The sequence below is a fragment of the Salvelinus fontinalis genome, chromosome 4, assembly GCF_029448725.1.
Source record: "Salvelinus fontinalis isolate EN_2023a chromosome 4, ASM2944872v1, whole genome shotgun sequence".
In the NCBI taxonomy this organism is placed as follows: domain Eukaryota; kingdom Metazoa; phylum Chordata; class Actinopteri; order Salmoniformes; family Salmonidae; genus Salvelinus; species Salvelinus fontinalis.
In genome coordinates this window covers 45298909-45311735 of record NC_074668.1, presented here as the reverse complement: position 1 = coordinate 45311735, position 12827 = coordinate 45298909, and the positions used below count along the sequence as shown (strand labels likewise).

At 41.1% G+C, this 12827-nt stretch overlaps 2 protein-coding genes across 2 annotated transcripts in view; one reads left to right on the top strand and one right to left on the bottom strand.

Annotated features, from left to right (window-relative positions):
* The first annotated feature begins 5247 nt into the window (after window positions 1-5247).
* zgc:101858 (uncharacterized protein LOC449555 homolog) lies at window positions 5248-9698 on the top strand. The gene is made up of 8 exons (XM_055920334.1): window positions 5248-5380; window positions 5554-5724; window positions 8060-8238; window positions 8522-8615; window positions 8887-8956; window positions 9070-9106; window positions 9210-9273; window positions 9490-9698. The coding sequence occupies exons 1-8, from the start codon at window positions 5357-5359 to the stop codon at window positions 9646-9648; spliced, it is 798 nt and encodes a 265-aa protein (XP_055776309.1). The 5' UTR covers window positions 5248-5356; the 3' UTR covers window positions 9649-9698.
* Window positions 9699-10016: 318 nt separating this feature from the next.
* Window positions 10017-12827, bottom strand: part of LOC129853869 (collagen alpha-1(XXVII) chain B-like) — a 144962-nt gene continuing 142151 nt past the window's right edge. Inside the window, exon 60 of the mRNA XM_055920333.1 lies at window positions 10017-12030. Within this exon, the coding sequence (XP_055776308.1) occupies window positions 11884-12030 (147 nt within the window). The 3' untranslated portion in view covers window positions 10017-11883. The remainder of the gene's footprint in view (window positions 12031-12827) is intronic.

The window sequence follows — 12827 nt, the reverse complement described above, 5'->3', positions numbered from 1 at the left end:
GTTACCAAAAGCAGTAGGAAACTACACAACTACACTCCCACAACCAAATGTGCTAGCTGCGAGAGCTTGAGACATACGTTCTAAATGTTTATTTATATTCCTTTTTCCTCTTTGCACCATCGGTTCAGCTCTGAACTCCAAAACGGGGTGTAGTCCAAGGTTACTGTCACAGAGCTACTGGCAGTGCCAGGCTAAATATAACATAGTAAAATAAGATATTGATTAAAACTGTTTATTTAAAAAATGTTTAGTAAATGCAGCAATGGTTCTCAGCAATATAAAAACATCTGAACACCTGTAAAAAGAAAAGGACACATGAGAGTTTGTGGTCTCGCGCCTATTCATTTGATTTAAAACTCAGACACTTTTGTAGGATTGTCAAACGTTTGCCTGCTGACAGTACTTGGCACCTCTGAACAGTGTCGGCAGTCAATCTCTTTGGTGTTCACTCAGCAAAGACCCAACAATCTATATAAAACCTTGATTGCTAATGCTATGTATTGGCCATTGAGAAGCTTTGAAGCCACCAGTCGGCCATAATGGTACACCCCAGTAGGAGCAGTCATCCATAGGAATCAAGGGTCGGAACCGGTTCAGGGAACAGAACCGAAAACTGGAAAATAACTCAATTATTTGAGGAGCTGAAAATGAAAGTGATCTATACTGTTCTGGAACAGAACCATTATTTCAAAAGCATGGAAACCGGTTAATAACGTTTTTTTACATTCCAGATTTTTTTTTCAGTCCCCACAAAAATCACAAAAAAGCACCTATGCAAAGTCCTCACTCTGTCACTCAGAAACGTATTCCAGCATCTCCCTGCCAGCTAGAAATCTTTGCCTATGGGTGTGCGTGTGTGTAGGCTAACTGAGCCTCCCCTCTGAAGCATATGTTACTGTAGCCTACTGATGATGTTACAAGCATAATTCAGAAATTAGGGAGAGATGTTTAATTAGAGAAGAATGGATTGACTTTTCCAATGCCAGTTAAGGCTACTATAGTTATCACGTTTCACATTGAATTTATTAAATACAAAAAGGTAAGACGTGTTTTTAATTCTAGTGCTCCTCTGCACACAAAAGCTTGTTAGCTGTCTTGCTAAAGTTTGCTCTGGTCCAGTGTTAAACCAACTCGGAAGTTCAAAGATTCTGCAATCTAGAATCCGTAGGTTCGTTACTACTGTGTCAATATCAACGATTTATATATACACTAGGTCTCTGATAGGCGGTGTTGTGTTGACGCCACGGTGCCTCCATCTTGGCACTCCCACACCATTGTAAAAAATATACAAATGCATTTATTAAAGTCTACATTCGTTTTTGCCAAATTTATTATATTACAGACACCTTTATGCATACTTTGAAATTATATTATGTGACCTAAACATACAAATACAAAATAAAAAAAGATATAACATTTTCCTTAAAGTATATATTTTTTAGATTACTACACCAATACAATAACAAAAAATATTTAAATACATGTAATTTTGACCTTAAAACATTTTATGTAAATGCTGTAGAAATGCCATTCTTCCCTATGGAGGACCGCGCCTACTGGTGAGTGCCAATATGGCCTACCGGTGGCTTCAAAGCCTCTCAATGGCCAACACAATAACATTCCAGGGTTTATATACATCATTGGTCGGCCCCCAGCAGGTACCGCTTTTGTTTTAATAACAAGAGAAGGAACGGCTTGCCACTGTGATAAGTACCTGTTGGCAGTGAGATTCTCTGTGTGTTTCATGCTTTAAGCTACAAACTTTTGTTTGCGGCTCCGCTAGATACCCAGCTAGCACATTTGGTTCCTTGGAAGTTGTAGGAATGTACTTGTTTGGTTTCCCATTGGTTCTGGGAATGAAGCCATACTTTTCCTGACCAGTAAAACTGCACAACTGCACAACAGAAGTGAATTCTGGGAAGTACATTTTTAGGTTTCAGGGAGGTTCTGAGACAGTTTTACTATGGTTCCCTGAAAGTTTTCTCGGGAGGTTTTATTAACGTTCTCTGAACGGAAATTATAGGTCATTTGAATTTTATTAAATAATGTTCTGAGAACGTTCTCTAAACATTGAATGTTTTGAACAAAATGTAAAGGTTATAGGGAGGTTTTTTAATAACTTCCTTAAAATGTTCACTGAATGTTTAAATCATACTTTTAATAACACTGCTAGCTAAGGTTAACTGTTTTGAACTCCCAAGCACAGACAGGACACATGGAAATTAATTTGCTTAGGCATCCATCACGCAATACCTATAATCTTCTGTTCTCTATCCATGGAATTAATTAGTCCACTGTGCCACAAGGATGGAGCTAGCATACCATGTTTTCTTTTTACTAATACAAAGCGGTTCATTTTAGTCTATTCAAACAGATCCCATTTCAAAGGAAACAAGCACTCATTAAGATAATTTGTGGCCAATTAGTGGGGCCAGCCAAGACACCTGACACTTAACAAGGTAGAAGATAGAGAAAGTTTTGTTAATGCTGAGAACGGAATCTATATATTTTTTAACAACATTCTTAGAACGTACTTTGAACATCACTAGGGTTTTCTTGTGGTTTTTCTTGAAAGTTTTATTAATGTTCTGAGAAAATGACTTTAAATAAGACCATGAGGAAACCTGTAGAAAATGTTATGCTGAAGTACTGAAATTCCCACAGAAGAATGTTGTTTCTTAACGTCCTCTGAACTATTTGAGAACATTCCTAGAACATTAAATGTTATTCAATGTAACCATGTTTGAACTTTTAGGAAACATTCTGTTGAAAGTAATGAAATACAAAGAAAATAAAAAATAAAGTTAATAAAATAAAGGCCTACCACTCCTCTTTCTATTCTGGTTGTGCTGTTCTGTGAAGGGAGTAGTACACAGCGCTGTACGAGATCTTCAGTTCAAAGCATCACCCAGGTGGATGCTACACTGTCGGCAATGGAAGATCGGCTACTATGGAGGAACTGGGAACATCGGACAAAGCAATGGGCCCCGATGGCCCTGATAAAGAGCTCCTGGCTTGTCTGACTTTCTCATTGGCTGCGCCCTCTGCTCAATCCATGTTGACTTTTCCGAACTGCCTAAACTCCATTCGATTTCCATCTTTAATCTGTTGTTAATTTATGAATAATGTATTATGTTAACAATAAGACCACAATGGAAAGAAGTTTAAAAATGTTTTTGTGTTATCCTCTATGATTTTTAAATGCATTGTATCCACTGACCATCTCCAATCCCACCGTACCTTCTCCGCTGTGCAATCCGGTTTCCGAGCCGGTCACGGGTGCACCTCAGCCACGCTCAAGGTACTAAACGATATCATAACCGCCATCGATAAAAGACATTACTGTGCAGCCATCTTCATCGACCTGGCCAAGGCTTTCGACTCTGTCAATCACCATATTCTTATCGGCAGACTCAATAGCCTCGGTTTTTCTAATGACTGCCTTGCCTGGTTCACCAACTACTTTGCAGACAGAGTTCAGTGTGTCAAATCGGAGGGCATGTTGTCCGGTCCTCTGGCAGTCTCTATGGGGGTACCACAGGGTTCAATTCTCGGGCCGACTCTTTTCTCTGTATACATCAATGATGTTGCTCTTGCTGCGGGCGATTCCCTGATCCACCTCTACGCAGACGACACCATTCTGTATACTTCCGGCCCTTCCCTGGACACTGTGCTATCTAACCTCCAAACGAGCTTCAATGCCATACAACACTCCTTCCGTGGCCTCCAACTGCTCTTAAACGCTAGTAAAACCAAATGCATGCTTTTCAACCGTTCGCTGCCTGCACCCGCACGCCCGACTAGCATCACCACCCTGGACGGTTCCAACCTAGAATATGTGGACATCTATAAGTACCTAGGTGTCTGGCTAGACTGCAAACTCTCCTTCCAGACTCATATCAAACATCTCCAATCCAAAATCAAATCTAGAGTCGGCTTTCTATTCCGGAACAAAGCCTCCTTCACTCACGCCGCCAAACTTACCCTAGTAAAACTGACTATCCTACCGATCCTCGACTTCGGCGATGTCATCTACAAAATAGCTTCCAATACTCTACTCAGCAAACTGGATGCAGTTTATCACAGTGCCATCCGTTTTGTTACTAAAGCACCTTATACGACCCACCACTGCGACCTGTATGCCCTAGTCGGCTGGCCCTCGCTACATGTTCGTCGTCAGACCCACTGGCTCCAGGTCATCTACAAGGCTATGCTAGGTAAAGTGCCGCCTTATCTCAGTTCACTGGTCACGATGGCTACACCCACCCGTAGCACGCGCTCCAGCAGGTGTATCTCACTGATCATCCCTAAAGCCAAAACCTCATTTGGACGCCTTTCCTTCCAGTTCTCTGCTGCCTGCGACTGGAACGAATTGCAAAAATCTCTGAAGTTGGAGACTTTTATCTCCCTCAACAACTTTAAAAATCTGCTATCCGAGCAGCTAACCGATCGCTGCAGCTGTACATAGTCCATCTGTAAACTACCCACCCAATTTACCTACCTCACCCCCTTACTGCTTTTATTTATTTTCTTTTCTGCTCTTTTGCACACCAGTATCTCTTCTTGCACATGATCATCTGATGATTTATCACTCCAGTGTTAATCTGCTAAATTGTAATTATTCGATTTATTGCCTACCTCATGCCTTTTGCACACATTGTATATAGATTCTCTTTTTTCTACCATGTTATTGACTTGTTTATTGTTTACTCCATGTGTAATTCTGTGTTGTTGTCTGTTCACACTGCTATGCTTTATCTTGGCCAGGTCGCAGTTGCAAATGAGAACTTGTTCTCAACTAGCCTACCTGGTTAAATAAAGGTGAAATAAAAATAAAAATAAAATAAAACATGAGGTTGTATTATGTTTTTTTCTTTTGTCAAATAATTCAAATCGTACATATCCCGCGTCCGAAGCTACATCCATAATCGGTAGACCGTTCTGATTGGAGAATAAACAAGAAACTATGAAAATCAGTTTTTAGCTTCTATGTTTTGTGCTAGAGGTCTGGTATTGGGCCAACACACATGCTAAACACATTCGGTAATTCAATGCTTGCAGCTTTGTTAGTCCAATAATATTATTTTGGTTTGAAATATTACTTGTGTTTTACATTTTGTACCAAATAAAGTATTTTTAATAAAGTGTGTTTTAATTTTTCCATCATGTTGATAAACTTGAATCGCCTTCGTTTGTGAAATCCATAAAGAAATCTACATTCTGCCATTTGTAGTCTCATTTTGATGACGTCGGAAACTTGCGTAAATAACTTGGGACGGAGTTGCTAAACACTGCCACGAGTGAACTTGACCGATTTCACAGATTTAAACCTGGTTGTAGTCATATAAAAGCAGTCATGGCTTCAGAGGAAGGATTTAAGGTGAGTCAGAATGATTTGTGCATGCTCATGTTAGATTAGCACACTGTCAAACGCTGCCTATTGCCTTATCCGTTTGCTTAAATCTGTTGTAAACTCGACGAAAGCACTATATCCAAATGAAACCTTCATTGGACCTTAATGTTTTTGTTTACATTTATTTTTTGTCTCTTTAGGTATCATCTTTGAAAGGCAAAGTGACTCTGATCACAGGTGCCAGCTCGGGCATCGGGGCAGGGACAAGCATCATGTTCGCTAAGCTCGGTGCCTTGCTCGCATTGAACGGGCGCGACGTGGAAAACCTCACCAACATAGCCAAACAGTGCACGGACCTGGGTGCTGCCGAGGTACAGTCCAGTGTGCAATTCATGTCATTGTCATGTTGATACAAAGTAACAGATCGTTTACGCTGACATGGTGTAGTATTTGTTACAGAGTAGCTAACTATAACGTTCTACATTCAGTCCAGTTGGGTGGGTTGTCACTATAATAGAATGGTCTAAATTAAAATGTGCAAAATCCGCACCGAGGTAAAGACTCCGGTTGGATATTCGCCTGTAGCTTTCCTTATGTGCACCAACAGCAGTTAGGGACTGTCAACATAGTGATAAATCAATTTTTTCAAATTTCAATAGCTCTTTAACCATTGCTCCTAAAACTTTAACTGGTTCTAGGTAACCCGATGGCGCACATTGCGCACACTTTTTTTTTTGTCGATTTACATCTCGCACACTTTTAAATTACTTATTTACATTTTTGAATTTCAGTAGTCCTTGGTCATGTAACCTACTGACCTCAAACAAGGTTTAGAATGTCCACTGACTACCCTTCTATATTGCAGACCCTTCAGTTTGTCCCTTTTCATCTCACATGATTTTAATTTTTTTTTTCTCCAAATTTAACATTTCATAAGTTCCTTGGTCTTGTGACCTACTGACTTCAAACAAGATTCAGAATGTACACTCAGTGGACCTACACATTGCACACCCTTTAGTTTGTCCATTTTCATCTCACACGATTTTAAATGAGCTTTGTAATTCAATAGCTCTTTGGTCATGTGACCTACTGGACTCAAACTACTTTCAGAATGTCAACGGACTGGCGGAGACTGGCGCCGTGAGGCATCCAGTGCGGTAACGCGACCGATCCCGGAGAAGCTGGCGGAGCCCCGGGGAGAGTTCTCTTTTATTTTTGACGTGCAGGGTTCCCTGGAATAGGTTCGCACCGAGAGAGGGGCCCAAGCTCTGGAAAGTGTTGCGGTTTCGGTGCCGTCCGGTGAGCACTCCCTGGCACTTGAAAATCCAGGGGAGAGGGTGTAAATCTTACGCCAGGCCGTACCCATGTCCGCAGCAGGTCTCCAAGGTGAACAGCCTCTGACAGGTGGGGAGTTTGACTGGGGAGGTGCACCTGTCAAAGGGTAATGCAGGTGTCCTAAGGCGAGCTTAGGGAGGACATAAACTTCCCGTGGAGCAGAAGGGCAAAAGCTCGCTTGATCTTGATTTTCAGTATGAATACAGACCGTGACAGCGAGGCCTCACGATCCTTCTGAATTTTTGGCTTTTAAGCAGGAGGTTAAAAGGTTGGATTGGGGAGCCTGTTTTGGGTTACCAGGTGCACGTGGTTCCTGCCAGCGGGACTATAGACGCCATGGAGGTTGGATTGGGGAGCCTGTTTTGGGTTACCAGGTGCACGTGGTTCCTGCCAGCGGGACTATAGACGTCTTAGTAATTCCAGGGAGAAAGCTATACTCTAAGGCCAAGGGAGAGGGGTGTTGACCGGGTAGGGAGAGTAGGTGTGGAGGTCTGTAGTTCCAGGGAGTAAGCTATACATTCTCAGGCCCAGGGAGAGGGCGGGCAGGGAGAATAGGCCTGGAGGCCAGGAGTCAGAGGTCACCAGGTCAATGGGGGTCAGCCTGGAAGTCAGGAAGGCCCAAGTGAATAGGTGTGTAAGTGACACGGTCCTTCAGGGGGGCAGAGCAGGCAAATGAATGTAAAATCGTGTGAGATGAAAATGAACAAACAAAATGGTGTGCAATGTGCAGGCCCACTGATTTGACATTCTGAACCTTGTTTGAAGTCAGTAGGTCACATGACCAAGGAGCTATTGAAATTCTAAAGTTTACAAAATTAATGTAAAAACATGTGAAATGAAAATGGACAAACTAAAGGGTGTGCAATATAGAAGGGTAGTCAGTGGAGATTCTGAACCTTGTTTGAGTCCTGTAGGTCACATGTCCAAGGAGCTATTGAAATTAAAATGTGAAGGAAGTTTGTACTTTGTTTGCGCTGCCTAACTAATTCAACTAGGAATCCAAAATTCTGCTCACATTTCCATGTTTATTAGCTTTGCAAAGCAAATTAATATCCAAATCGTGAAAGTAAGACCTGTGCAATGTTGTGCGCAATTTTTCCAACATCATGACACTCTTTTGGAGTCTGTGGCTCAAGTGGTTTGAAAGCTATTGAGGTTAGAAAGCGTGAATATCTGTCAAATATCCAACTTGAAACTGTCTTTACCTTGGTAAAATCCGCCCACTACTGTTTTTACCTTGGTAAAATCCGCCCACTAGTTCCCGTGGCGAGCTATATCGAATGCTCCTAATTGCAATACCTGTATTATGACAGTACCACACCAACAAAAGGGATGAATGAGTAACATGATCTGTCCATTGCTGCCCACCAGCCCTTGCTTGTACCAGGGGACCTGACTAACGAGGACACCGTAAAGAAGACAGTGGAACTGACCATTGCCCGCTTTGGCCGGCTGGATGTGCTGATCAACAGCGCTGGCATTCTGGCCATGGGCAGCATCGAGACAGGTGACCTGGCTCAGTATGACAAGGTCATGAACGTCAACGTCAGGTAGGATTAGCAGACCCTATAATATCCTGAAGAATAGACTTCATGATAGACTGAAGATTATATGTAATGTAGGGCCTTGAATGACATATCTAGGGCACCACAAACTACAAAGAAGCTTTCATTGGATGAAGCCTGAAATCTATGTTCTGTGTTTATTAATTGCAGTGCGTTGTTATGCAAAATCATGTACGAGACGATCATGTCAGTATTTTTCAGACACTAACATCTCTACTTGGACTGTTTCCCCCCTCTTTTCTTTCTGAATGTTTTTGTTATTCCACAGATCAGTGTACCATCTGACTCAGCTGTGTGTGCCACACCTCATCAGGACTAAGGGTTCTATTGTCAATGTGTCCAGTGTCAACGGGCAACGATCAGTAAGTATTAACAGACCATCGGGGGGGGTGTGTGTGTGTTTCTTTGTCATTCTTTTGTAACGGAGGCAAGTCAGACTCATGCTCTCATGATGAGATGGCCCTGCCTTTGACAAAAAATCAATAATCAGTGTCACCTGCCCGAAATGGAAATGTACTCCTAGCCTTATGGTTAAGATGTTGGATTCCCAAACAGGGGACTGAGCTTCAGATTCCACCTGTGACACTATTCCAGTATGATTTCTGATGCACACAATGGTAAATTTGTTTCTAGTTCCCAGGTGTCCTTGCCTATTGTATGTCCAAGTCCGCTATTGACCAATTCACACGATGCATAGCACTTGGTAAGAACGATTTTGTTTTTCTCCCATTCACTTTTCATTCTTTTATCTGTAATATGTATTATTATAGTGGGTGAAAATAAAGGAGATACTCATACGACTCATATTTCTCCCAGAGCTAGCGTCGAAGCAAGTGCGTGTGAACTCTGTCTGGTATGTCAAGTCTATGTTTTGTTACTTAATTATTATTTGTTATGTAGTTATTACGACCATATTGATCTCTCTCTCTCTCTCTGTGTTGTCTTTCCCCTTCCAGTCCTGGTGTGATCATAACAGATGTCCACAGGAGAGCAGGGCTGGATGAGGAGCAGTATGCTCAGGTAACCTACTATGTTATACAGGGACCTAGCACATTGTTTTACAAGGTTGTGTTCACTGGCTGGGGTTCCAAAATGTATGTATTGTAAAATGTCAATGTTTAGAGAGCTCATTGCTTACTATATGACAGAGAATGTTGTCAGTCACCTAGTTATAATGCAATATTTTTCTGTCTCACTGAACTCACTCACTTCCTCCCCCCCCCCCCCCCCCTTCAGTTCCTTGAGAAGTGTAAGCAGACCCACGCTTTGGGGAGACCAGGTGAGGTGGAGGAGGTGGCCCATGCCATAGCCTTCCTGGCGTCAGATGCTGCCACCTTCATTACCGGGGTCAACCTACCTGTGGATGGGGGGCGCCACGCCATGTGTCCAAGATAGTATCCTGTGACATGATCATTGACTGGCAGCCAATACAAACCTGAACTGTCTCACTTGGTTTGTGTCATTTAAAAAAATGTGTATGTTTGAGTCTAGACAGATATAATATAATGAAATGTAGAGTATGGCCTAGTCTAGGGCTATAAAAGTGAAATAATGTCAAGATCCTTTAGTTCTTCTGTTTTCAACTAGATGACTGTAAGCTTAGATGGGAGATTGGGTTTCAAACTGGAACATGAGTGCCCTCGTGGTGAAGATGTAAAGTGTAAGAGTTTTTACACTTTAAAAGGGAAACCTTTCATATTTCAGTTGCAATAATACGTTAGCTATTTTACAACAACAAAAAATCCTCGATGTATGCACTATGATAGTAATGAATTCAATCTTTTATTGACAACTTTTATTAAATACTAACTCCGTTCAAGGTGTCTTTTGTAGCTAACAATTTTAAATGTTAAAACGCAATGATCTTCTTGGGTTTCAAATATTTATTGAACACCTGAATGTTGAAGAAAAGGAAAGTGAAAACTAGAAGCTGCAATATGTTGAAGCAGACAGAGGATCTGCAAAGATGAATGAATGAGCATTATAACCACTAATATCTATCCCTTCCCCCTAAACAAAAATATGCTGTCTCACTCAGATGTGTTACAGTAACGGAAGAAATGCAAATGGAGGGCTCTGAGTTGTGTGACGAGAGGTATTCTGAGTTTATGGTTGGTGTGATGAGAGGTATTCTGAGTTTATGGTTGGTTGGTCTGTAGAGTATCACAAACATGGTCAACAATAAGGTGTAAAACAGTAAGTGTAAAAGCATTAAACGGTCTAAATACAGTACAGTTTTGAGAAAAAAAAGAAGATAACGAAATCCATGAAGCCCCAAAGTTATGCAAAAAATAAAAATAAAATTAAAAAAATGCTCTGATGATGGGAAGTGTAATAGATGACAAAGTCGCAAAACCCATAGACATTAAATAACATAAATTAGCATGTTGGGATCCACTGTATACGACAAAAAGCTTTGCATAATTATATACATTTCAACAAGTAATAAAAATAAGACCTAAATCTCCAATAATAGCTTCAGACTCGTACAAAGGGGATACAATAATGATGCAGGGGGAAAACGCTGTTTTGTTAGCTTGAAAAGTGAATTTGTTTAAAAAAAAAAAAAAATTGCATTCATAATGTATAAAAAAAGATTCCCTTTTGAAGTATAAAAGGCATGTAGATATATTCTGTCAAGATTAAACAAGACCCACCACAGGAGTCAGTTAATTATTTTAGCACAAGGTATCAGGTGTCATCTCTGTTTCTCTTTTAGTTGAAAGCACCATAGCTAGATGAGAGATGGGAGGTAGACAGACTGACACTCTTCTGGATCCACTCTCTTACCAGCTTCAATTCACTTGACTAGGGAAACGCACATCAGAAATGTTTGTGTGTGAACGCAATAGTTTTTTGTAGACTGGTGGGCATTTCTTCTGCACCAAGTCACAAGGACAAGTCGATTCATACCTCATCTGCAGACTAGGCAGGAGAAGATGGCTGGAAAGCATACACCTGTGGATGTATGCTAGGAACTCTTCCTACACCTGAATGTTATGTTACTATTATATCCAATGTTTTGAGATCACTGTAAACCTGAATTGCTTTGAAAAGTTGCAGAACAAGATGTCTATTGCACTTTTCTATTAAGATATACATATAACATGTATAAATAATATGTGTGTGTGTATGTATGACATTTAACAAGGTAAGATGTACTGTATAATCGTTCCCTATTACTTTATACATCTTTCATTACATGTTGAGTGCAGACCATGAAAAGGAATAATTTAAAAACGTTGTCCAAGTGTGATGTCAGAAGAGAGATTGTCATATTATTTTCTCTCACTCTGGCATTCAGGGCTCATACTGTGCAACAGTAAAACAAGTCCCTGAAAGAAGCCAAAGCTTAATATCTTCTCCTCAGGCAGGCGGTAGGAACTATAGTGCGAGATGCCCCAGTATCTCTGCAGTTTCTCCTGGTCAGTCCCTCAATGGCGCCCCCTTTCTGTTTCTGCAGTCCGAGCATATGCTGCAGGGTAAGGGACCTGACCTGCCCTGCATCTGCTGATGGGCCCCGGTATATGGGGACAGGGAGCCCTTCCTAACCTCCACCATCCCACTTAAGTCACTCCTATGAGGAGGCTGTGTATGCAATGTATTTTGGGCTTCTATAACAACAGGCCTCTATAGGAAGCACACAGGGCCCACCTCTAGGTGGTAGTGCGAGCCAAGCTCTGTGGCTGGTAGGTTATACACGTCCAGGATGGGGAGTAAGTTGGGGTCCTGGGTCTGGAAGATGAAATGGGTCTGGTGCCAGTGGCCATCTTTGATCTGAAAGACAAGGAAGTTGAGATAAGAGAACAAAATAATTTGAATATTGGAGCACAGATTATAAAACATAAAATGCAGAGACGGAACAGTATTTGTTCATGCTTTACACTATTTGCAGATTGATATGAAATACAGTGCCTTCAGAAAGTATTCAGTCGCATCCCTTGACTTTTCCAGAATTTTGTTGTTACAGCCTTAATTTAAAATGGATTTACTTCAGATTTGTCACAATTTCAAAGTGGAATTATGTTTTTTAAATGTTTTACAAATTAATATAAAATGAAGAGCTGAAATATTTTGAGTTAATAATTATTCAATCCCTTTGTTTTTGGCAAGCCTAAATAAGTTCAGGAGTAAAAATGTGCTTAACAAGTAAGTCACAAGTTGCACAGACTCACTCTGTGTGAAATAGTGTTTAAAAATATTTTTGAATGTCTACCTCATCTCTGTACCCCCCACACACACACAATTATCTGTAAGGTCCCTCACTCAAGCAGTGAATTTCAAACTCAGATTCAACCACTAAGCCCAGGGGTTTTCCCCCAATGCCTCAGAAAGAAGGGCACCTATTGGTAGATGGGTAAAACAAACAAAAAAAGCAGACATTGACCATCCCTTTGAGCGTGGTGAAGTTATTATTAGTTACACTTTGGATGGTGTATCAATACATCCAGTTACATAAATAATACAGGCGTCCTTCCTAACTCAGTTGCCGGTGAGGAGAAAAACCGCTCAGGGATTTCACTATGAGGCCAATGGTCACTTTAAAACGGTTACAGAGTTTAATGGCTGTGACA